Raw genomic sequence first — 24166 nt, 5'->3', positions numbered from 1 at the left:
TTAAAACCAATAATCAGACACCTGTCCCGCTGGTGGCTGGATGCGTAGCTCGTGAACCCCGCCGTGGATATCCAAAGCTAATAGAAACCGAAGAAAGAAAAATGGGGAAGCAAAAGAACAAGTGGCGAAGAGACTCTAACCCCGCCCCTGAATTCGCGCACGTAAAAGGATGACACCTCAATCAAGAGGGATGGGGTCTCATGGAAGAAACAAAGGATGAAGATACCGCCCAAGATCCTCTGCGCCCGCTAATGACCAGCTGGTAAAGTAAAGGTGTATGCATGGATGGAATGATATGGGAAAGAAGCGAAAAAGAAAAGGATGAATCACGTCGCACAGGGTATTATTAACAGATCCGTTGAAGCTTTTTGCGAATTGCTCGTCATTTCCCCCTCTGCAGCTCATGACTGGGGGGAGTGTCCTTGGCCCGGGTGGCCCATTGGCGGCGGACTGCCGAAGCCTGCTTGATGGGCTGGATCGTTCGTGTACATCGGATACTGGACCATGCTCATAGGAGACATGCTGTTCATATCCTGCCAGTTGCCGAAGCCCATGGCTGCCGGCTGGCCTGGGTATGAGACGGACACCGCCTGTAGATCTGCCGCTGGGGGACTCTGAGGGTTGATGGGGGTTCCGGGAAACGACTGAGCCGGGCTGGTCATTCTCCTTTTGAGATCTGCGGGCGTTTGCTGCACAAATTGGCCTTGGGCCCCGTACGCCATCGCCATCTCTGCAGGTTGGGCGGAGAATGTCATCGACCGGGGCGGGGGAACCTGCCAGACAGTCCCATCTGGCTGCATAGCATACGTGGGTGCCTGTGTCAGACCCTGTGATTGCGAGGGAATGGTAGGTGTTGCTGGTAGAGGCGCGGTGGTGGGCATTGGCGCCATTGGGTTGGGTGTCGGACCCCAGACGTTCGCGGGCATGTTCATCATCGCTTTCCCCGCCGACATTGTCGCCAACAGTTGGGGATCTGAGATGGTCGTGTACTCGTCCCACGGTACCGAGGGATCGATTGAGGGAGGTGGCACGAACTCGGGGCCGACGTTGCGATCTATTGCATACAGTTGTCAATACACCGGTGGTCTCTCTCCACCTTTCTCACCGTCGGGGAAGCACCACTCACCTGGGGAAAATGGCGCCATTGGGTTTCCAGAGAAAGTGGCCGCATTGAAAGCTCCCACATCCGGAGTAGAACCCAACGGCATGGGTTGATAAGGATAGAAAGGCTCGGCTTGTTCCACCCCAGTCACATTTGGAGGCGAAGATGAGGCGGTCGATGGATCCGTCGATGCGGTTTCCAAGCGAGAGCTGGGGCGAGATTTCTTCTCAACCGGGGGCTGCTGGTCGACCGGAAAGAATTGGCATTCCTTTCGTAGTCGTATACAGTTCTCGCATCGTCCTTGAGCATCGTCCGTTGCAACAAGACATCGGATCTTTCGTCTGCGGCAGTGTACTGTCGCATTCAGAATAAGTAACCTAGAGAGGCAGCATGAAACACCGGGAGACTGCGAGCTTACCGCATGCGACAGAGGTGCGATGATATCCGAGCTTATTGCGCTTCTTGTCCGCAGTTGAAGGTTCCATGACTGCGCCTTCTGAATTGTTGATGAGTGTTATATCCTCGACGACCGCGGGCATAGCCCTGGAGAGTATGATGAGAAGACGAAGCCCTGGACCGAGGGCGCATTAATCGCGCAGGAGATTGGCGAGTAACAGATGGTTTGATCGGACAACGAGATTAACGGTTTGACCACGGGGGTGGGGTCGAGGTCATACAATGCGCCGGAGTCAACGGCGAGGAAAGCGGGCAAGCAGTTGCCCGGAATCAGAAGCGCTGATGATTAGCTATGATGGTTGTAGTATGTAGCTGAAGTTCTTTGGTTCAGCACTGAGGCCCCACACTCGATCCGTAGCACGCAGGATAACAATATGCGGGAAACACCAGACGACGAGCAGTTGAATCGGATTGTTTCGTCCCGGTGGTCCAGACCAAAGCGCATGCACTAAGTAAGAGTTGAATAATATTGATACCTTGCTCGTTGCGTCGTTGCTGTCGTCGAGGAAAGTTTCCAGAGGGAGTGTAGCAGAGGCCGAGGTGTGGCAGAGGGTAATTTCGGGACAGGATAGTGTGTTGATGGAGGGAGGGGAACCGTGGTCCGGCCTGTAGATTAGGAGGATTAGGTATTTAGTAGGGATCAAACAACCCAGATGATGTAGGTAAGAAAAAGAGCCAGGATGCGACAGAACGCATGGGAAGCTAGGCGGAGAGGAAGGAATGCAAAGATTGGGCAGGCGAAAGGATGATTAAAGGGAGGGAAAGGGAAGAAACGAGACGAGAAGAGGTGAGTGGATGGTCGAGTGGTTGTAGTGGTGGCCCGTCGTAAAGGACGTACTCCGGAGTAGTAAGAACAGTAGTGGCAGGAGGGAAATACGGAGGAGGACCTACTCCGTTCGTAGTGGGCGTGCCCACTGCAGTAGTGGTATCGTTTCTCGGGATCTAAGGATCTCGGGACTTTGCGCGCGCTGGGATTTAAATTTCACCCCGGGGGGGGGGGGGGGTGTGTAGCAATAAGAATTATTATTTTTGGGCTCAACTTAGTATTTTTCTGCTTTCCCCCAGTTGGATTTTTAGGGGACAGAGAAGGGGACTGCAAAGAAAGGGGCTGTGAAAGCCAAATCAGAGGAGTGAAAGAGAGAGGGAAAAAATAAGGCAGGAAAAAATAAGAGAGAGGGAAAATAGAAAAAAAAGAAACTATAGAAAAAAAAAATTAAATGGTAAAATATATAAGAGAGAGGGAGACAGGGTGAGAGACACACAGCGAGAGTCAGAGAGAGGGGAAAATTAAATAAAATTAAAAAAAAAGATGATTAGGAAGATTCAACAACCGTGGTGGTGAATTCACATGGGGGTGACCATATGGGGGGAAACTAGGAAAGAAAAAGGAAGGCAGCAAGCACGTCGACGGTGGATAATGGGGAATTAGTAGAAAGGAGTAAAGGGACAAGACAACAGGAACAGAACCAGGAACAGGGCAGTCCCAGTGGGAGAGTCAGTTGTATGGGGAGGTATGAGACAAAGTGCTGATGATGCCGGCGATGACGAAGAGCCAGATCAATCTAACATGCGTGGATTATTCGCAACCATTATTACCAAATAGCGCCCAAGGAGGATGTCCCCCATCCCCCGTATTAAGGTACTGTCAGTGCTGAAGAATCAGGTCGGAGCACTAGCTTCCCTCAGGTGGGCAAGCCTTTACTAACCCAGGCTGAAACGCCAGGCTGGGTATGTTTTACTATTAATATTCTAGAGGATGATACCATCTCCAACTCGGTGGTCCGTAGTCTAGTACTGTAGTAGTCAGTCAGTGTCGGACTGCCCGACTGGCTGGCCTCATCCCTAACCCCCAGCTGGTACCCCCGAGGTACCTGGATACTTATTGACCTGCCTAAGCTGGAACTAGCAGGGACACGAGAGTCGGGCAGGCTTCAAGTCTTCAGTCCATTCGTAGGAACGAGGCGACTCTCCAATTGAAACACCCCATCAAACCTACCGAGTGGGCAGAGACCGGCGAATGTCTGAAAAAGGCGATGGCGGTATTCGAGCATATTATTAGCAGGGATCATTGCCGTCACATGGAATGTGGCTGTGTGGGATCTTAAGGTTGTCGAATCGAAGGAGCCCGGAGAGACCATGGAAGGGACTGGGCTGGGCTGCCTTCGGTTCCTGGCATCAGAGGTGGCATTAGCGATCTTATGACTTGACACCGTAAGTACGAAGGACCAAGTGGTACCTTTGCCAGGACCGAAGGTACATCATCAAAAGTCGCCGACCCAAATGAAAAATCCCAGAAAAGAAAAGGAAATAAGAAAATTTCCTCCCATATCATACCATCCGGAGCATGCGTGTGCATCGTGCATTGGGACCTAGGGAAGGTACCAGACAGGACCTCGCGAGCGAGTCGAGACAATAGGTCGGTGCGGACAGGGAAAAAATACCCCTGATCCCTTCTACCCCCCCAGTTGGGTCCTCCCAAATCGCCCATGGTCCCAGAGGTCTGTGACAGACGCCTGTAACCAGACCACTCCCAGACTCTCGGCCTAGTGGGGGGTGGGGTTCCCATGGAGGCATGCGTTCTTCCCTCCCCCATTGGGCTTAGCAGGAGGGAGACACGCTGATAGCTGAGACCTGTCAATCATTTGAAGAACTGGGGAATCTGGATCCCGGCCTTCACAGGCTCTCACCCACTGAGATTTTTTGGAGAGCGTGGTTTTAAATTTAACTCCTCGTTGGGGCCAGGGTGACGGCCGCTATCGATTGGGCGGCCGCATGGGGTCAGGCCGGCGCCGGCAGCCAACCAACGGCCGTGGGGCGCGAGGGACTTTCCCCTTTGGGCGGGGAAAGGATTTCGCCGTGCCCAGATTGCCCCAATCGGTCTAGCGGCCAGGTGAAACAGAGACTCGAAGTTTGCTGAGCTTCGAGAAGCCCTGGAGTCGTCATCCTCCTTGGCGGAGACACCGTTGATTGGTGAGCCGCCGCAGGGCATGGGGCAGGGGCCTAATCATCGTCGTCCTGACTTGCACATTCCAGCCATCCCACTGGTGATTCCACAGGTGCGTTAATGAGGATGGGCATGGGGCCTCATTTATTTTTTAATTTTTTTAATCTTTGAGAGAAAAATCTGACGATTTTTTTTTTTCTCGTGCCTGATTCCACTGGGCTAGGTGATATTCAGCAAATGCTCGCTCGCCTGTGGGAGTGTGGAATCGTTCCTACGACCACCCAGCCGGACAACAGCCGCAGCAGCAAACGGTGCCGCCGGCACTTCCCATGCCATGCCTTTCCATCCACATCCAACCCATATCCACATCCACGCCCACGCCTGCACCTGCGCCCACGCTGCAATCGTACCTGCATATACCCTGGAAATATACTCCGCCAACAGTGAAAGGGGAGAAAAGACCAGATCTGTCAGAATGAGGTGGGCCTATTTAGGCCAAGGTTTGATTAAGGATCACATCTGCAATCCTAGTGTGGTCAGTGGGCTTGGCCTGGCCGACTGCGGCGCTCTGTAAGGGATTGCGTCTGCAGTCGATCTCAGCAGACAGACCCCATGGGAAGGGAGTGTTAACGTCGCATTCGGAGCTACTTCCAGAATGGTATGATGACAAGATCACTGCCACAGTACCACGACTCTAGGCCCAGAAAGCAAAGGGCAGAAACAGTACACCTGGCCTCTCCGTGGATGAGGGATATACCGACAGGGAGCGAGGGATGGACGATATAGATTGCATGGCGTATCGACCGACGGAGTACTTGCGATGGTGACATGCATGCAAACCACTAGCCAGCATCATAGCACCCGGTTTAAACCCAAGGCAGATTGCTTGGCCTTTCAGGGTCTTCTGAACCTCCATATTATTATTATATTTAGCAGCCTCGCTAGCCGTGGCTGGAAGATGGATAAACCCGGTTCCGACCTTAGTTCGATTTTCAGGAACAACAAAGCTCGGAATTGCGCGCAACCAGAACCGAACACCTTGATCCTGATCCATGAGCGACCGCCGAGCCATTACGTACCCGCGTACCGGCGGTCCCTCTCGGAACGGCCGTCGACAAGAATGACGCTGTTATTTTTTTCTTGTCTCGCAGACGAGTATTTATGGGTGCCAAGAGGTAGGATCGTCGGATAATAACTCCCATACAACGCGATATGACTGAGGATATTAACGACCGCTAATCTCTCGCATCCTTGGTCCATTAACTCCAAGGAGCCGAATAGTCCAGGGAGGTCCGGAACAATGTTGGGGACTAAACGCGTGGATATTGCTACTTTGGTCAGCCTTTGCGTCGCTAGCGGGATCGGGCAGCCGATATACGTAAGCGAAGAGGCGAAGATCGCTGGCCTAGCGCTGCGAGTGGGATTGTCTCGTATCGAACATGAAACAAGTTCGCCTCATTCATCAACGCTCTGCCCTATCATACAATTCATTATCTGATCATCGCGGTCCGCTCCACGGAGGCAGTCCTACATAGTACTATCCTACAACTATGATGTCGATGGAGGGTTGCCCAGACCGGGCTTATCTACACTTCAACAACTCTAGATACATCGGAACAATGGACTTGGCTACACCTCCTGACTAATGCCTCCTCTTTCCTCTCCTCCCCCGGCTTCTGCAGGGACTAAATCAGCTAAAAAGGTGTCTCGTCGCACCGCGGCCTTCCCCCCTCCCCACGAGAGCCATGCGTTAAAATTCTCCGAGGGGGGTAATCTGATCCACCCCAATGACGGCGCGGTCGTTGGTCCACTCTGGTCGCGATATGGATGAAATGCTTCCCTTGCATCGCAGCCTGTCAGGCTGGCCACAATGGTGCTTTCCCCCAGTGGTTGGAGTACATAGTAGGTAGGAATCGACGGTCTGACTGGACGAATCCACCGCTTGGCCACTCTGCAGCTCGGCTGGGCCAATCACACGCCGTCGGACTTTTACAGCCCAGTGCTGATCGAGCTGAACTGACGGAGTTCGCGCTTGATGCAGTAATTATGTCCTATTCATAGTATTAACGGACCACTGCTGTACGCAAGCCATCACGATCCCAGGCCATTGTTTTCCTTGATCTCCCGTGTGATCTATCCGCCCGAGAGAGACCCTGAGCGGATTCCCGAGTTCCGAACTTCACCCGTTTTGCTTGTTCGATCGCAAGGGTCTCTTCCGCCTCGGAGATCATTGTGTCCACCCATCGTATTGTGACTTGTGTTCTAGTAATTCCTCGGAGGAACGATGCTCGGTTGACTGTGACATATAAGAAAGGGTGTCCACGCACCCCTGTATGGCCGGGTGCCAAATAGCGCCGCGATAGGATTGCCTATTCATGAAACAGTCCCGGCGCCTTACGGTTGGCGGACCATGCAACGCACCCTTATCGAGCACCCATAACGGTCATAAAAAGCAAAAACGAAATAGAATAGGGGCGTAGGGGCGCCGGGGCAATATTGCTCCCAGCACGGACAACCCCTACAGCAGGAACGAGAGTCTCCTGCTCACAGCATCCGGTGCATTACGGAGTACCCATTCACCATTAACCGACTTCCACCAGCCCACTCTTTCCATCGGTAAGCTCGAAGCAGGACACGTAAGGACCCCAGTTCACAGCCAGCATTCGACTCACAGGGCCGACCCCCCCCCCCAGTAGAGCACACCCGCTTCGAGATAAGTGCCCGCTATGATGAAACAGGCCGGTCTCGCTCTAACCCTGGGAGCGCCGGGCTAAAGACTAGCCTGGTTGCTGGCTTACTTTCCACTCGTGGTAAGGTGTGTCGGGCATAGACGACACCGTCTCTGCATCATGCATACTGGAAGGTTGGGATTAGAGTGCTGTGTGCTGTACTCCGTAAAGAGCACGCCGATTGGAAGGAAGGCCGCCAGCTCTGATCTGGAAAGGTGTCTCTGATCCTTGGCATCTTGTATACTCCGTGCTCGTATATCATCCTCCATCACGTCCCAGTGAGTTCGGGGTAGAGAAAGCTGCGGTCGCGATTGGCCTTACCCATCGGTGTCATAGCGGCTTTGCAGACACGAGATCCTAGCAGAAACCATCTGCTGTCAGTATGGTAGGATGAGGAGAGGAGCATATAGAGGTTTGTATCACCTTCCCTGCGCCATTGCCCCCGACTCTCCATCTGTCAGCTGCCTCCCAGAACACTGTTGGTTGGTAATCGTACCACCTTTCAGAGCCCACCTGACCGACTGCGTCCGTGTACGGCCTCTGGAATGGCTTATGCCAGGCTCTGGCACCGTGGGTGATGACCCAGTACGAGCTTGGTGTAGCATGCCGGTTGGGGAAACCATCGCGGCGACCTGCCGGCTTGACTGCTGCCTGAGATGTCCCACTCCAGTACCAGTTCTCTCATGGGCCAACATCTCCTAGCTCTCCCTCTTTCCATGTACACCTCTTGCTCGTGGCAAGTCGGAGTGGCTTCTTTTCCTTTCTGTGTTCTGGCCCGGGATTTCCTCTCGTCGTGCCCCGCGAATACCTGTCGACTAGCACCAATGCGGGTAGTCATCGTTGACCGCAAGTTCACACAAACCTCCAATTGACCATCCACCCCTCTCAATCCCTTCAGCATTCAATCCCCAGTGTGCTCTTGGCGGATAGCAGTGAAGGTTCCATTACTCGACCATGGATGTGAATAGACCCCGGATATCCCTCCTCTCACCATGGAAGACAAGCCTTGCGGGCATACTGAAGTGAAGAGAAAATTCTGGCAATCATCCTCACACATCAGTCTTTCCAACCTTGCGTATAGGTGATACAGAATCTACTCATTCCAAAGTCGAGATCTCGTCTAGACAGTGACCAGGCCATGACCGCTTGGAAGTATCAGTCTGATGTGCATCCTGAACCGTCCAAAAAGTCTCGTTAGCTTTGACTCTCACCAACTAGCTATTACTGGCTCTTTCACTAAATTTTTCTGCTCTTCCAGCAATTCTAGGATTCTCTCCATGATTCCTCCTCGCCGCCACTTGCGGCTGCACGCTGCTATCGTGCATTCGCAACTGCAAGAAGAGACAAAGAACCTGAGGAAATACTATAGCACCTGGACAGAACAAAAGACACCTTGAAGCAGGGGACCAGTCTCTACAACAGGGCGTCGGACTGTCGGACCTCGACTTCCATTCCGCGAGGCTATCCTGTCCCTCGGCCATCACATACTTTATGTCCACTTTGGGTGGTGGCCAGCATTTCCTGAGAGGAAAATACTGGACCCGGTACAGGGTGAGGATCCTCAGCATAGATGCACTGGCAAGGCAGCTCGAGACCAACAAGGATGCTGGCCTGAGGATCTTGCTGTGGATACGGGAACCGTTTGTCTCAAATCCAAGACAAGTACGATTGGGAGGTCATGCAGTGAGAAACCGACGTCACTTGCAACCATCCCCGTGAAGAAACGGGCTAACGAACGGCTCTTTTAGGTAGCCAAAGCTGATAATGTGATGAGATTGTGACCGCTGCTTTCAAAAGCAGGCTGCCACCGAGTCACGCAGCAAACGTCAGCCTCGCCGGATGCTGAGGATGCTGATGAAGCCGTATGCGTCACAAAGGACGATGTCAGCACTGGAAGAAGAGGACACGCCGAATTCCTATCGATCTGTCGCCGATTTGACTATACTGGTTAGCTGGATCATGGGTGGTATGCATCACTATCGGAGCAAATCATCGGCGATGACAAAAAGCACAGGGCCCCAGGCATCGTGGCTTCGTGCCGTTCTTCCGGTCTGCAAATTCCACTTTCTCTCTACGTATCGGTCCAAGACTATCCATACACATCGACTCTCGGCTTTCCTTTTGTGCGCCGAGCACGAGTCTGAGCCCTACGGGTATCTTGAGGGCACAATTGAGGTTCATGCCACTAAGCTTCAGGATGTCAACGTTCTAAACTGCACGTATGGCGGAGTCTGTGCTTCGATGGGGGTCTCCCACATTATATGGAGACGCACCAATGGCATCATCATTGCTAACTATCTCTAAGCCAATCTTTGAGGATGATGAAGACCAAGATAATGGTAATGATTGATCAGAACCGTCCTAGAGCGGACCATGTCGGAAGCCCTCCATTCGCAGGTTAGCCACCGGCATTTCTGGCATTAAAACCTTGGCGCGTTGCACTGCTTATCTTCAGCGGATGTAGAAGGACTCACCTAGCTACAGCTCAATGTGTTCCACATGCAGGTCTGTTTGGAATTGCTCTGCAGTGACATAATCATCGAACGTTGTACATTGGCTACCAAAGGGTGAAATGAGAAGAAAAGAAAAGAAAAGAAACCAAAAGTACGCCGAAATTTCCCTACACAGAAAAATAATCTTTCTCTACAGATTCTTCTCCTTTGCCCTGAAAAATATCTCACGTCATCCACACATACACACACTCTGTCGAAAGAGACAGACAGAAATCCCCAATAGCGAGAAACCCACCCACCATCCACCATACCTCCTGTCCTCGTCATTTCCCCTCTCCCCTACACTAAGCCTTTTACGCAAGTCAAGAACTTAGCCCTCCAAGCAATTACCTCTTTTTTTTTTTTTTTTCCCATCTCAGCCCCATAAATCACCACATCAATCTTTATCTACATGATAATCCATCCACATGCAAAATCGCATACGTACGATCCCGTAAACCTCCTAAATCTCCTCTCCCATAGTATAAGGCCTCGGAAGAGTAAGTAATGTAATAAGGAAATTCCGAGAACTCTGAGTTGTGTAGGTATTACTTCTCGTTGGAGTGGACTTAGTCGGAAGGCTTTGGGGTTTGGAGTTATTTACCTGGAGATTGGATGAGAGGGAGGAGATAGAACCCAGTAGTAGTAGTAGTAGTAGTAGTAGTAGTAGTAGTAGTAGTAGTAGTAGTAGTAGTAGTAGTAGTAGTAGTAGTAGTAGTAGTAGTAGGAGTTCGTCTTCAATAAAAGCCGTAAGGGGACAAAAGAATTGTAGAAAGTACCAATAAACTCCACGACTGTCTAGTAATTCGAAAATAGATATTCAGGGTGCGTCGGCCGGCGGGGCCAGTATGAAACACTAGTTAATTGTCTAAGAATGGAGTTATTCTAGTGGACTCATTGCATTATCAACACGATATAGTAGTGGTAGATATGTAGACGGCTACATAGATCACGGAATGTGAAATGTGACCCACAATACGGAGTATTAAGGTGGTATATGGGAGAAAGGATAGAAAATTGCAGTCGGGTGGATATGAACCTCTCAATGAACTGATTGGATCGAGTGCATCAACGAGTATTTTGTGTAGACTCGAATTGCAACTTCAAGAAAAGATTCCAGGATAGCATTGATAATGTTGCAATATGATTGTTTCGCACATCAGGCTGGTATGCCTCGCAGTATGGTAAGTCGATATCTTCGAGTAAACATGTAGTCCCAGGGGGTCTCGTTTGGCGGTGGTAACGATGCGACATGATGTGGGTGATTGGATGAAGCAGATGATTTGGCACCGTAGTGCAGAACGTGTTCCACACTTGGTGAGATAGCCAAGATGATCCCGAAACCACGACTGACTGGATTGGTGACAGTATCGGTATATAAACCCGCTGCCATGAGTTCCTGGCGCCCTTGTATCTCAACTCCAGTTTCATGCAACTTCCAAGTAGTTGCCCTCGTAAGAGCTTAATAAGTATAGGTGTCGAAGCAAGAAATGACTGGCCAGGCGGCTTAAACCCAGTCCAGCGGGCGGTTCATCTTTGTTCAGCAGGTTTCAAACTGTGGAACTTGCAATGACACGAAGGAGTTCCCAAGTCAGTGTTCGCGGCTAGTGCCTCAAAAGTGTTAAACCTTGAATGTGGTCAATCGCCATCGTCACATACGCGTCATGGTTCCTTTCTATTTCAGCCATCGTGGTAAAGATAATCGAGTAAAGAGGGACGGGAGGATAGTGGACTTGTCCTTGTCGCTGATATCTGAGTCTGGATCGATTATCGAGCCATCTTGTCGACAGCATGGATGAGTTTACCATGTTCGCTTCGGTAGCCTCTGAATGAGGGGTTGATGCAATGTATGGTGCATGGGTGGGTAAGCGAAGCCTTCTATTTTGCTGAACCGGAACATCAATGACTCGGCCTTAAGTTTCGACGAATGTGTGATGCAGACGCATACTCCCGAGAGAATCCCTCCTCTGGCTGCAAAAGCTTCATGCCTCTTCTGGTGGCACAAATCACATACAGCCCAGTTGCCAGCATTTACGACAGCATGAGCATGAACAATGAGAGCATCTTCTCTGGCCGCTCACCAAAGACAAGACGCCTGGGATCCTTTTCACGGTCGCTCGGTTCGGCCATAATCTGCTGTGGTTTAGCTTGTCGATCATACAAACGTCCTCAATAGTATCCGTTTTGCCAAGATGATAGTGCCGCGGACTAGATGACTACCTGAGGAGTGAAGAGAAATACCATGCTGCTGCAAATACACCCGGAAGCATAGAATATCCGGAGATTGGGAAGGGCGGTGGTGGAGTGGCATTCTTGGGATATGTAGGGTCTCGCTCACTACTGACACAGTCTGAGAAGAACTCGTCATGTCGTCTCTCCTTCGTGCATAGCCGTTCTTTACTTCTGCAATGGTAATGCGCCTATCATGCCGCGGGGCGTTGAAAGAGTTATCGACCGAGGCTCGTTGCGACATCGCTGACACAAGCATATGAAGGGAAGAGACTAGAAATAGAGGGAATGTTTAAGGTGAATGTTAACACGTGTGGCTGCGAAGTTTAAGAGCCACGTATGATATCTTCTGTAACGAGGGATGAACAAATGTTGGCGGAATTTGGAAACGTCAATCACTGAGCGTATCTTCGCGATGATGTAGTGGAGCGGTGGTGCGGCCGGCGGAGAAGATGATGGATTGTGCTTTTGTGATTTTTGAGTTGGCTAAAGGCCAGGTGGTTCATATCGACATACTCATCCTGAAGTAGGCGAGACCTGTGTCCGTTCCTTCTCCCTGCTTCCCCTTTGTGATCACTGCCAGACCCTGAGCCTGCGACGGAATGCTCCAGCTGTCTGACCACCGATCTCCGGTATCGCACCCTTCTTCGGCTAGAGATGGGGATCGTCCAAGGATACCGGGGACAGATTATCCCCACGGAGTTTAGGAACTCTTTAGACCTCCGCGCGCTTGAAACTACCGACGAGAGCTCGCGAGCAGCATAGCTAATCAACCCGCGACTGGGGACCGGGAGTCACACCGTAGTGACTGTCTACAATAGTTTAACCCGACGATTATTCCTCGCCTCGTCACAAGCGTATCATCGCCCAGTATCTGGATTGCGTTTGTGCTCGGTTTGTACACGGGGAGGGCGTATCGGTCGAGTGCTAGTACAATATGAAACATTCGGGAAATAGTTGACCTCGAGGACATAACCAGAGTCGGCGCCAACAACGATCGCATCGGTGATAGGAAGAGGTTCAGATGTTGTAAATATGAAGGACCATTAAGCCAGACATGTGGCAAGCAGACCGTTGGAAGGGATCTTCTTCTTTCAAAAGCAATATCCGACAAGGTGGAGGGACTCGAGATGTGCGGGAACAGGACCTGTTTCCTTTCCCGAAAGTTGGTTGGCGATTAACAGATCTGTGATGTATCGTTGGACTGTTCCATAGCGCAAGTAAGGCGAATAAAGTAGACATATAACAACAAATAGATCTTGTGGAGCAGAGAAACAGCCCTCTTGCATTGACATAAGTTGAGGGTCTCCGTTTCTGGGAAGAGGCAAGTCGGTAGAAGGACAAAGTGATAAGGAGAATGAGACTAGTCCACATCAAGTGAATGGTTCATCATGTAGAAGAGTATCCATGGCGTGAGTTACTGCATTACCCCATGCAGCCGATAGCCTTGATAGTCACTGCAAACAAGAGAACCATGAGACAAGGCTGCATGCCTCTAGCTTGGATGGCTAGTAGTCAAGCATTACCTGCACTGAGTTATGCATAATCACTATGACTCATAAGTCGAAGTTCTCGAGCCAGGCACTCACGTAGTATGCAAGCACTGTTATCGCGCTTTCAACTTGAGTGTCGTTCCTCTCTTCAGACCCGAGGTATGCTGCTGTGTGGTGATCAGATTCAAATCATCCAAGGTGGCGCAGCTTTGGAAGATGTCGGTCGGCAGAGCCATCAGAAGGTGGAGTATGTTAATTCTGGCTTGGTACTTCATCGTTTTGATGGATATTCAGACCCGTATTCTTCAAAAATGCCCAGAGGCAACAGGGGTATCCCAGTAACTAGACACGGTCTGTGTCCCGGCACGAGTCCATTGTGTCAGACATTGCGGCGACAGAGAAGCTCGCATCTTGAGACGAATCGTTGTATCGATGAACTGATTGGACTTATGAAAACTGACTGAGGGAAGACGTAGCAGCAAGACATGGAAAAGATCAAACGCAATTGACCATGCGGAACCGTAGTGACGCAAACGCAGGTCAAATAATCATTTCATTGAAACGTGCGCTCGCCGAAGATGTAGTACTCATTGATGTCGATCATGAACATGATTCGCATATCTCACGTCGATGTCGCTGCTGGGAGGAAGGCAGGCGACACATGAGGAGGGGTCGTGACTCCATGTTCTGATGTTATCCGTACTTTGAGACCAGATAAGATATACACACGATGGTTCAGCCTGTGAATGGAAGCTGGCCTCTCATTTCGGGGTAGCCGCCAGCAGCAACTGAGTACCTAGCCAGTTGACGTTGGCCCGCGGTAACCGTTGAAGATTGCAACCGAGATGAGAGTGCCCACACCTGCTGTTACAGGGTTGATTATACAAGCAAGGGATGTAGAGTCTCATCCAGGAGGGCACTTCATGAGTTGCTGGGTCGTCAAGTGAAACCTGGAGACATATGAAGATAAGTCTGAGCTCCGTCGGGTCCTCGCTGTTGAAGTATATACGTGGAGCTATCAGGATTTACCGAACCGTGACAATGATGGAATTCTTCAAAGCATAGGCGGTGAGTGGTGTAATGGAGGGCTGTTGACAATGTGTGGTGCGTCTTCATCAACGACGCTGCCTCTCCTAGCTGGCGTTTGATTTACTCCATACTGCAGGGTGAAATATCCACGCAACCCAATGGTTTGGGCACCATGGCGGCATACTCAAGCTGGAGGACCTCCAGGATCACGTTTTCGGAGGCTGCTTTGAGAAAGGCGAAGTCATTCTCTAAAAGATGTCGTCCATTATCTGCTGTCGATGGATTGTAACGACGAGCTGCTAGTATGGCGTATCCGATGTCAGGGTCAAGGATATGCAGTTGTAGTGGTGCTTGTCTTTGGAACTTTAGTGTCAGACATGATTTCAACATCGAGTCAAAAGCTTGTTGCGTACCATTTGTGACCATGGTAGATCATTAAATAACTACACACGCTAGGTAGATTTCGCGCGTAGGGCGGCAGTTCATTTGGGTAGCAGCGTGTCTATGCTTACAGGGTGAGAAGCATGGTCGAGGGGGTATTCAGCTTGGATCAAAAGCTGTGAAGCGCTGGTGCTATCAGATGGTCAGCTGGAGATCTTGCATGTGCAGTTGGAAATAACCAGCATATTCAAACACGAACCTTAATCGAAGCCCAGACTATCAGTCAAGGATGGTGATTCTGAATCCCAGAAGATGTCAATTTTAAAAGGCACCAATCTCTTATTAGAGTCGTGCAAGGAAGAAGCCATGGGCAACGAATATCATGTTCCGGGCGAACAGCCATTTGGATACAAAGCGGGAAACGGACATCTTCGACGGTGCGAGCAGGCGCTCTATGATCTGGGGTAACATCTTGGGTCAGCTTTGTTCACGTATATTGTAGACAGGCTTGAGAAACACACCAAGAGATCGCTTCGTGGACATGAAGCAGGGGAATGGTAAGGAGTCTGGATGTGATGAATCTTGAATACTGATGGAAGCAATACCCACAGTCCTGGAAGCTGTAGCCTGTTACCTCAGACGCGCCACCATGTCAATTTGGGGGATGACGGTATAGAAAGCAGGGTATATAAACCGAAGAATATATATAAGGCCGCTCAAGCAGGCCTATGGCCTGACGAGGGCCAGATCTGAATGAAGAGGAAAGTAGAAAGGCCCGGCGGGTTGAAAAATATACTTATAAGTTGATAAGTGTGGGCGACAAAGTCAAGCGGGATGGAGGACTTCCTCGGACGAGGCATTTTGAGTCCCACGGGGTTACACCACGGGAAACGGACCTTACGACACGGGCCCGTCAAGGGCAAACAAACGACCCGAGAGGTATCAATACCGTACACAGGAACAGTCTGGATCGGGCCATCTACTACCTAAGCAAACGCTAAACACACAGCGGGGCGTGCAACGGAAACTACCCCTTCTATCCAGTAACCAGCAATCTAGACTATTCCCCATCATACAAAACCTGGATCGACGAGGCGGGCGTCAAAAGTCCGTCCCCGATCCGGATCACTACCTTCACCTGCAATGCCCGGGCTTCCCGAATGCAGCACGCCAGGCAGGTCCGGCCAGCCTTCCCAATGATGGCATGGTGCCCCACAGATGCGCACCAGGCTCGTGCAAAAGTTTCCTTGTCGTGGGAACCCCGTGCGTCGAGAATGAGGATCTCTTCCTTCGCAAGCCCGTTGCCACTATCATCGGAGGAGGACCTGTTCTCCGTCAACGTCTCAAGAGGAACCCACTTGAACGCGTATGATCGGTGTAGCGGGTGACCGGGGAGCCGATGGTGCCCATGGGAGGCATGGCTAGACGACGAAGATGATGGGCCGCTGTCGTGGGCGTTCGTACGATTATGATAGGTGACCGATCCACCCGGTGGGCGGCATTCATGGGATGAGATGAATCGTACGTTATACGTCAATGGAAAAGAGACCGGGATAGGCCCAATGGGAGTGGCGGAGAGGGTAAAATTGACCCAGGCTTCGTGAGCCACGAGGAGGCGGTTGCCTGCCGGCTGCGTCCGCTTCGTATCGACCGAGAATGTGAGATCCTGGAAGTCGATCTTCGCTTTTGACCAACTATCACATGGCCCATCCACAGGCAGCAAGAAGGTCCCGCTCGTTAGCTCCCCGAGTCCCAGCGGTGTCGAGTCGAAAGAGAGCTTGTTCCCATGCTTAATGCGTGGCTTGCCCGATTTCCGAGGTGGCTCTGAGACGTCCACCTCAAACCACGTGTTGTCCAACAGCTGCCCGGATTGCGAGTCTTTCGGCATGATGCCACTTGCTAGCCAGGCCAAGCAAACCTTTGTACCTTCCTGGCTAGCCAAGACCCGGCCGACAACGCATTTCTGACTCCACCAGGCCTTTCCCTTGTAGGCGAATCCGCCGTAGAGGTTAGCGACCGGTCCGAGGGCAGCCATCGCATCCTCGTCATTTTCCAACATCGTCGCCATGAGGAGGTGGCTGATGGACTCGCCGGGGATAACCAAGCCCGCGAGCCAGCTACGCGTGATCCAGCCACCAACGTTCAGGGGATGTGCACTGTCAGGGGGGTGAAGCAGGAGCAATCGGCGAGACGGACATCGGCTATACATCTCTTTCTTCAAGTCCGACCCCGCGAGTTCTGCCGGAAGCGCATTGCTCAGAGGAATCGTGTACGCGTCTTTGATCCGCTGGTCGGATCCCTCATCCTCCAGTTTGGAACGCAGGGAATCCCTGAGTTCGGTAAGCCGTGGCCAGCCAAGGTTCTCTGCGAAGACGAAAAGCCCCTTTAGCTGCTGGTCAACATGGCTAGGAACAAGGTGACATCTCCAGGCAGATTCGCTGTGGTTTGTCGAGGTGGATGACCGGTGGGTGAAGGTCTCGAGGAATGAACGATGGTGATGTTTGTTGGGTTGCTGATTTGAGGAGAATGCAGCGGGAGAGGAGACACCAGGCTCAACCGCATTGTAGGTGAACTTGAAGCTATCTAAGAAACGGCGTACTGCTACTAGGTCCCAGTTCAGCTTCCCGTTCCGTAGCCGGTCAAAGTCGTACACGTCATGCACTGAAATGTCTATCTCCCGGGAGTTTTGTAGGATTCCCACCCGAACTGTGGCATCTAGACGCAACAGCAGCTCTGCGGCGAGCAGCATCTGGACGAGGAACCACTTGCGCTCCAGAGCAGTATGAACCCACGGCTTATCAGACTTGGCGGGGTCGAGAGAATCTCCGTCTCCGTGGGGGGGATCCTCAAATAGGATTTGCCCGATATGCAAGCGCCAGTCGGTCTGGCTAAGGTCAAGCCACGCCCCGGGGGTGGTTAGCACCACTGTCAGAGCTCTGATCTGAGCCTTCAAACTGTGCGGATCGCCAGCGTCCGGGAGCAGAAACCGAACCGGTGGGTATAGAAAGCGATTGAACAGGCCACTGTACAACTCGCGTGTACATTCCATATCGAGGATTGTCTTGGGTGCATCCCCATGCAGTATCTCGTAGCGAAGAACCTTCAATGTCTGCAACCGCTCCACAAGGGCTCGGAGGTCGACGTCGCGGACACCGATTCTCTTCCAGGCTGCGGGTCCTTCGCAGAGCACCTTTTTCCGGTCGTGTACGGTACCATCTGAGCACTGAGAATACGCGTCGTTGTAATGTCCCATCAGTTCATACGCCTCGGTGGCCGGTAGAGATGATAGATGGAGGAGCTCGGCGCATGCCCGTGGCTTTTCTGGTCCAACGTACAGGACTGAGTCGGCGACGGGGAGTTCGAGGAAATGGCGGAATCCGATGGTGCCGGGGTCTTTCCCGTTTACCGAAAGCATGTTGGGTACTTCGTGCACGCCGACGTCGAAAGTGGCCCGCTTGGGAGCTTCGGTTCGTTTCCAGCCTCGAAGATGAACCGGCGTCTCTCCCTCAACCACCCAATCATCCGGCACTGGCAGATGTGCGTGGAGAGTGCACAGTGTGTACGAGGCGTGGGGAAGTGGCCGCCTGTCCCAGAGATTCTGAATGGTAGGATCGTGATCATCGAAAGGGAAGATGATCTGGGGGTACCAGAGCCCGTGTTTTCCCTTCTCCAGCAGGAAGTACGGGGCTCCCGAGAAGATCGTCTCGACATCCTTTTTGGTGAGCTGACTCTTGGGCGAGGGGCCCGGATCGTGATGTAACCTATGGGGTGCCTTAGTGACCTGCTCCGGATGGTGTTCGCCAGGCAAGTCATGCACGGCGCTATCGTGATGATGGTGGGAATCCGCATGCTCATCCTGGGACCGGGCGTTGTTAGTTGCCTCGAAAGATTCAGACAATTCAAGTAAGCCCTCCCGAGGGGCTTCAAGTGCGTACCGTCTTGCTGGTCTGAGCAGTGTCCGAGGAGTTTGTTCCTGAGTCCCCCCGATTTCTCCGGAAGATATCATGGATCATGCCTTTGGCGTGAGCACCCGGATTGTGATCGGTAAGGTTTGGCACCGAGGCTCTTCTTCCTCTCTCGTGCCGTGGAAGGCTATCGGCCTGGGCCGGGGCCGAAGACGAGATGGAATGACGACGTCCAAAGAAAAATGACATTGTGGGGTTACAGACGTTGAGGTAGTAGATGGATTGTGTATGTATATGGTGTAGACGAACGATGTCCGGGCCTAATCAATCTGTCCAGCAGATGCGCGGCAACGCTCGATTGGTGTTTTGGCTCATTGCGGTTTCAGATAACAATAGGTAATAAGAATAGGCGGAGGTCAGCGGAGAGAAAGAGAGAAAGAGAGAAAGGGGTCTAGGTATAACGGATGCAGCAGAGGTCAGTCCACTGATAAGGTGATAGGGGATGGCTCCATCCGGACCGCGAGGGGAGACTGAGAGCGGAGGACAAAAGGACGGGCGGGGGGTCCAGCCGATGACGTCGGCCACTCCGTCCCGATGTGGCGGTATGTCCCGGTCGCCCCATCTTGCCCGATCGGACTACAGTACTACATAGGAGGTGCGGATAGCTCGGAATATTACCATGTACAACGGGATGTCCGTTTTGAATTCACTAGGAAAAGTTCGTTTGCCGTCAATTTGTTCGGTATGGTATACACATTCACGCATGCTTCTGAAGGAAGTCCAAAGCCGTCCGGTATCCCCTCTCGTACTCCTTGCGCACCTCGTCGTCCTCGAGATTCGAGCGAGCAGCCATCCATCCGTGGATTTGTGTCGAGAATGTTTCAACGTAGTTGGCCTGCGTCAGATTGGCTCCAAACGCCTCCACATCCTTGGGGTTCTCGTCCTTGGAGGCCAGCACGGCCATGGGGACGTTGACACTCTTAGCATCGTTGGGGTCCAGCATCGCCGGGTGGCATTGCACTGCGGCCTTGAAAACCTTGTTATCCTGGTTCGAAGCCAGGGTCGCGATCTTGCCTCCCCAGCAGTATCCGAGGATGGACCAGGACTGGAAGCCACCGCCAGCGGCGAGCTTGTTGGCCTCCGACACAATCGAGGGGATCTTGGGTAGGTTCTCGGGAGGAGCGGCCTTGGTCTGGAAGAATTTGCCTAACTTCTGCTTGTGTTCCTCGGTCTGAGGCGGGAACCAGGTGATGTCGGCGGGCTCGCCCTGGAAGAAGTCGGGAATGAACACGCGGTATTTTTGTTCGCTCGCGGTGGCCAGGATGTCGGCACCCTGGATGGTCTGGTCGAAGAAACCGAAGATGTCTGGACGGTGGTGTGGTTCTTAGTGTGGGGCTTGAACCGGCCGGGTGGAGTCTACCTACCGTAGATGACGAGGATTGCCTTGGTGGCTGATTCGGGACCGGTCACATCTGGGGACAATTAGCTGGGGTGTTTGCTGCGGTGGTCTGAAACGTACAGGTCTTCAAGCCATTGATGGTCTTGTATTCACCCTTGGCCTGGTAGCCCTTGGCAACAATTGGGGGAATGCTAGTCCTGGTGAGCATGGACGCAATTGGTATACCTAGCCATTGGCATGGATTACTCACGAGCAACAGGCCTTGTTGACACCGGACATGGCTGCGGATGAGCAGTGCAGTGGGCGACTAATGCGACTGGTGAGGGGGGTGACGGGCGTGAGGAAGGACCTTCGCAATGGGAGAGTCAGAAGCTGTCTGGAGAGCATATTAGTAGAAACGGATAGGTGATGGACGCACAGGAGAAACGAGACGGATGAGTTGAGGGAATCCGAGATGGTGAAGAGCAGAGAGAAAGAGAGGAAAAGAGACGCGAGCCCGAGCGAAGCTGGAACAGAAAAGAGCCGATAGTTTGCAGTGCAACCCCACCGACCCACGACGTCATCCGAGCCACCCCCGCAATCCCGGTTTTGCCCGCAATTTTCTCCCCTTAGCAATACCCTCTCTGCACCCTGCCAGATCCGAGAACACTCTCTACTATATAGTCGGCCTGCATTCCGGATATCCTTACAGTCTACCAATGCGACACATAGCCCTCTGAGGAATCTTCTCGCCATGTCTTCCGGATATCCATCTATTCCATGTCACCATTGAACTCGATGAAGTCTGGCGGACCCACTTGAGTCGTCGCAATAGTATCCGACTGAGCTAAAATGGCCTACCTCGAGGTATGGATCGGAAGCACATCCCCGAGGCTCGGCTCTCTTCAGACGTGTGGTTTAGACCTCAGTCACTCCTGATAAAACTCCGTATGGTGCACTGGGCGGACTTGGATCGTTGGCGGTGAGGGATGGAAGGCCTTGTGTGACATGAGCGGGGCCTCCTTGCGTCACAGACAGGCTTGCGGGGGATATAATATCTTACATTCCCACTTCATCGCTGGCCTCGCAACGGAAAATGGCAAGGTGGAAATCTCTCTCCTGTGGTCCTTGATCGTTATGAGTACTCTCTCGCCCGAACAGCGACAGGCGCTCCTCGATGGGCCCGCTGGCACTCCTCCTCCCGGGCAAGCTTCCAATCTGATCGAACCTCCAAACCTGCTTGTAGCGGGACGCACTGTCCTATTCCTTTTCTGGACTCTGGCCTCTGTCTCGGTTGCCATTCGTATATACACCAAGGTCTTCCTGCTGGGTCTAATGAGGCTGTCTGACTGTACGTGGTAGTATGCACACGTTGGCTAGCTATCAATGACTCTTTCTAGATACGATCCTACTGGCCTGGGTGAGGTCTACATCTTTGCATATCTCAGTCAACTGGTCTAACGTCTCAGGCCTTGTTTATGGGGTATTTTGGTCCCGCTTGGGCGCTGAGTGCTGCGGCTCCCGGTGTCGACCAGTGGAATCTTCGCTTGAAGGACTTCATCGCGATGCTCTACGTGAGTGCCCAGTGTCAGAATGTGGATGCTTGTCGTAAGACTGAAATAATCTCAGTATTTCCATGTCAATTCCATCCTGTATGGAATATGTATTTTCTTCATCAAGCTCTCGATATTCCTTCAGCTTCTGGAGATTTTCGGACAGACGCGAGACTACGTCTACTGGAGCTGCCACATCTGCATATGGGCCAACTTTCTCTTCTATTTCATCAGCACCTTTGTCGAAATCTTTTCCTGTCATCCGATGTCAAAGGCCTGGGATGTACTGATTACCGAGGGATCGTGCCTGAACATGGACTTGTTGAATGTTATTGCGGGTGCTGTCAACTCCGTATCGGACTTGACCATTGTGATCCTACCACAGACCCGCATTTGGCAGTTACATGTGGCCCTCGACAGACGGATCGCCGTTGGAACCGTGTTTCTATTCGGTGTGACGTGCGTCCTCATAATTGCATACCCTGGACCATGCTGATTGCGTCTAGGGCTTGTGTTGCATCCGTCGTAAGAGTGGTGCATACCGTTCTCCTTCTCGATGCAACCAACAACACTTCCTATTTCAGCTACCTGGCCGGTATGTGGACTCTACCCGAGCTCGCATGTGGGATCATTGCCGGCTGTCTGCCGTCAATGCCAAAGTTCTTCCGGAGCGTGTGGCAGAGCTCCACCGTAGCGAAATGGAGGCATTGGCTGCGGCGATTGTTATCAATTAGGACACGAAGCCAACAAGCCAAGGATTTAGAGGCTCCTGCTCGTCTAGTACATCCCAAGGGTCACTGGGTGAGTCCGGAACCATATCCGCTGACATCAATTGGGAGTCGAGCCTCGACGGCGCAAGATTCAACATCCTCGACAGTGAATGGTCCCGATTGCGTTTAATACCAGTTACTTGGCACTACAGCCCAGATGGATAACCGGGCAGAGCACTACGATACAGGTTCATTTCAACCCTGCTGAAGATTCTCTGACCCACCACCGAGTAGCGATCGAAGACGTCGAGTCTGATCAATTTCTTTCAACTGGTTACATGCAGGAGGGTTACGCCAGTTGGCCAATTTCAGAAGGGAAAACAGGGCAGCAACAGCTAGACGCCTCTGGGCTTGCATCGAGCAATCTGATGCAAGGGACATGAATTGATTTATCATTGTTGACGGTCATTCCAGAATAGCAGATAGCCTGAGGCTGATTTCAGCAGCTGCCTAGAAAGTCGTGTCCAGAAGTGGTTACACGCTCGGACATGGTCAGTATCAGCTCACTGAGCCGTCAGTGTGACAAGCTTTGAGTCATCAGTACCCATGGTACAGATGGGACGCCACATTCCGGACTTATCCTAGTGGGGGGCCTAAAGGCGTCCAGCCAGGCCCACTTGATACAAGGCTGACACATGCTGCCGCCAGCCTTATCCTTTTGTCGTGCTGCTTAGGCCGTCACATGTCAAGGCTATCCGATGTTGTCACTGACTACTAACCCGCCTAGCCGTTTGTTGTAATTATGCTCATACTTTGAGGTTGCTAATTAGTCAGAACCAGAAAAACCCAGCGCCTAATCCTCGGCCGGTGATCAAACGGTTCAGCATCCTACCGGTGGAGATTAGGTAGTACATATGCGATCCTATCAGCAATCCCGGGAGATTTATTCGCCCGTAAAATACAGGACGGCATGTTAGTGCCAGTCAAGGCTGAGTTGGCTTGCCCTGCATGAGCACTAGTTGCTTGAGGTAACATGAACTGCAGATCCTGCAGAAGTATGGATCAAGGTGAGCAATCTCAAGATCCGGTGCTTGCATTCAGACGATACTCCCAGAACGGAGTAGAGAGAAGTATATCCCTTGCTTGCTTCTTTCTCCCCCTCATCTTCCATGAACCCTTCCAGAACTCTTCAGACGGCGCATCATCCTTCACCGCACCTGTCATACCCTGTACCACATCTCACATGAATACGGCCAGGGTATAGGTATACAACGAGCTTATGGTGCCACAGCCACCTAAGGTCAATGAAACCATCCGCACTGACCCACCAATGACGGACTCCTCCCGTCCCAACGAAGGAAATGAGCTTAGTTTGATATTACCATGTCTCGTCCACGTCAAACAGGATCCTCCCGACCAGTGAGGAAGCATTCATTGAGCTATTTAACACCGAGTCCGTAGACCAACAGACTTGGAATTGACTTTACCCCAGCAAGAATTTCACAGTACATAGAATGAGTCCGACGAGATAGGAAACATCACCAAACTTAAAATGCTTCTAGATCTGATTTTCCTGGTACACATGAAGAACCCACCACTAAGCTACAACATCGTAACTACTACATCTTGTCTCGAGAAGTAGTCGTATAATTCAATTTATTCGATGAGGATAGTCGTACATATATATAGATCACGTTCGATGCCGGCTGCGCGTACAACGTGATTTGTTCTCGTAGGATCATCTTGACTATTTAACATATAGGAT

At 51.8% G+C, this 24166-nt stretch overlaps 6 protein-coding genes across 6 annotated transcripts; 2 read left to right on the top strand and 4 right to left on the bottom strand.

The window, feature by feature from the left end:
* Nucleotides 1-287: 287 nt before the first annotated feature.
* BO80DRAFT_217240 (putative C6 finger domain protein) lies at nucleotides 288-1742 on the bottom strand. The gene is made up of 3 exons (XM_025714362.1): nucleotides 1521-1742; nucleotides 1127-1456; nucleotides 288-1054 (listed from the first exon to the last, which is right to left on the bottom strand). Exons 1-3 carry the CDS (start codon nucleotides 1639-1641, stop codon nucleotides 402-404), a joined length of 1104 nt encoding a protein of 367 aa, XP_025571013.1. The 5' UTR covers nucleotides 1642-1742; the 3' UTR covers nucleotides 288-401.
* A 6547-nt stretch (nucleotides 1743-8289) lies between these two features.
* On the bottom strand, nucleotides 8290-8935 carry BO80DRAFT_217185 (uncharacterized protein). The gene has a single exon (XM_025714360.1). The coding sequence runs from the start codon at nucleotides 8797-8799 to the stop codon at nucleotides 8446-8448; it is 354 nt and encodes a 117-aa protein (XP_025571012.1). The 5' UTR covers nucleotides 8800-8935; the 3' UTR covers nucleotides 8290-8445.
* BO80DRAFT_217213 (uncharacterized protein) lies at nucleotides 8592-9620 on the top strand. Its single transcript, XM_025714361.1, has 2 exons — nucleotides 8592-8782; nucleotides 8980-9620. Exon 2 carries the CDS (start codon nucleotides 9071-9073, stop codon nucleotides 9533-9535), a length of 465 nt encoding a protein of 154 aa, XP_025571011.1. The 5' UTR covers nucleotides 8592-8782; nucleotides 8980-9070; the 3' UTR covers nucleotides 9536-9620.
* Nucleotides 9621-15915: 6295 nt separating this feature from the next.
* BO80DRAFT_416180 (uncharacterized protein) lies at nucleotides 15916-19271 on the bottom strand (the record flags this gene model as incomplete). Its single annotated transcript, XM_025718171.1, has 2 exons — nucleotides 18791-19271; nucleotides 15916-18735 (listed from the first exon to the last, which is right to left on the bottom strand). The coding sequence occupies exons 1-2, from the start codon at nucleotides 19007-19009 to the stop codon at nucleotides 15916-15918; spliced, it is 3039 nt and encodes a 1012-aa protein (XP_025571010.1). The 5' UTR covers nucleotides 19010-19271.
* A 246-nt stretch (nucleotides 19272-19517) lies between these two features.
* On the bottom strand, nucleotides 19518-20537 carry BO80DRAFT_416176 (dienelactone hydrolase family protein; the record flags this gene model as incomplete). Its single annotated transcript, XM_025718170.1, has 4 exons — nucleotides 20410-20537; nucleotides 20280-20350; nucleotides 20185-20232; nucleotides 19518-20143 (listed from the first exon to the last, which is right to left on the bottom strand). The coding sequence occupies exons 1-4, from the start codon at nucleotides 20436-20438 to the stop codon at nucleotides 19518-19520; spliced, it is 774 nt and encodes a 257-aa protein (XP_025571009.1). The 5' UTR covers nucleotides 20439-20537.
* Nucleotides 20538-20934: 397 nt separating this feature from the next.
* BO80DRAFT_217112 (uncharacterized protein) lies at nucleotides 20935-22624 on the top strand. Its single transcript, XM_025714359.1, has 5 exons — nucleotides 20935-21489; nucleotides 21539-21558; nucleotides 21608-21712; nucleotides 21768-22150; nucleotides 22198-22624. Exons 1-5 carry the CDS (start codon nucleotides 21147-21149, stop codon nucleotides 22589-22591), a joined length of 1245 nt encoding a protein of 414 aa, XP_025571008.1. The 5' UTR covers nucleotides 20935-21146; the 3' UTR covers nucleotides 22592-22624.
* The last annotated feature ends 1542 nt before the right edge of the window (nucleotides 22625-24166 follow it).

This window comes from Aspergillus ibericus (genome assembly GCF_003184845.1).
Source record: "Aspergillus ibericus CBS 121593 unplaced genomic scaffold BO80scaffold_53, whole genome shotgun sequence".
In the NCBI taxonomy this organism is placed as follows: domain Eukaryota; kingdom Fungi; phylum Ascomycota; class Eurotiomycetes; order Eurotiales; family Aspergillaceae; genus Aspergillus; species Aspergillus ibericus.
Note: the sequence above shows the minus strand (reverse complement) of the source record. Positions and strands in the feature narration are given on the sequence as shown.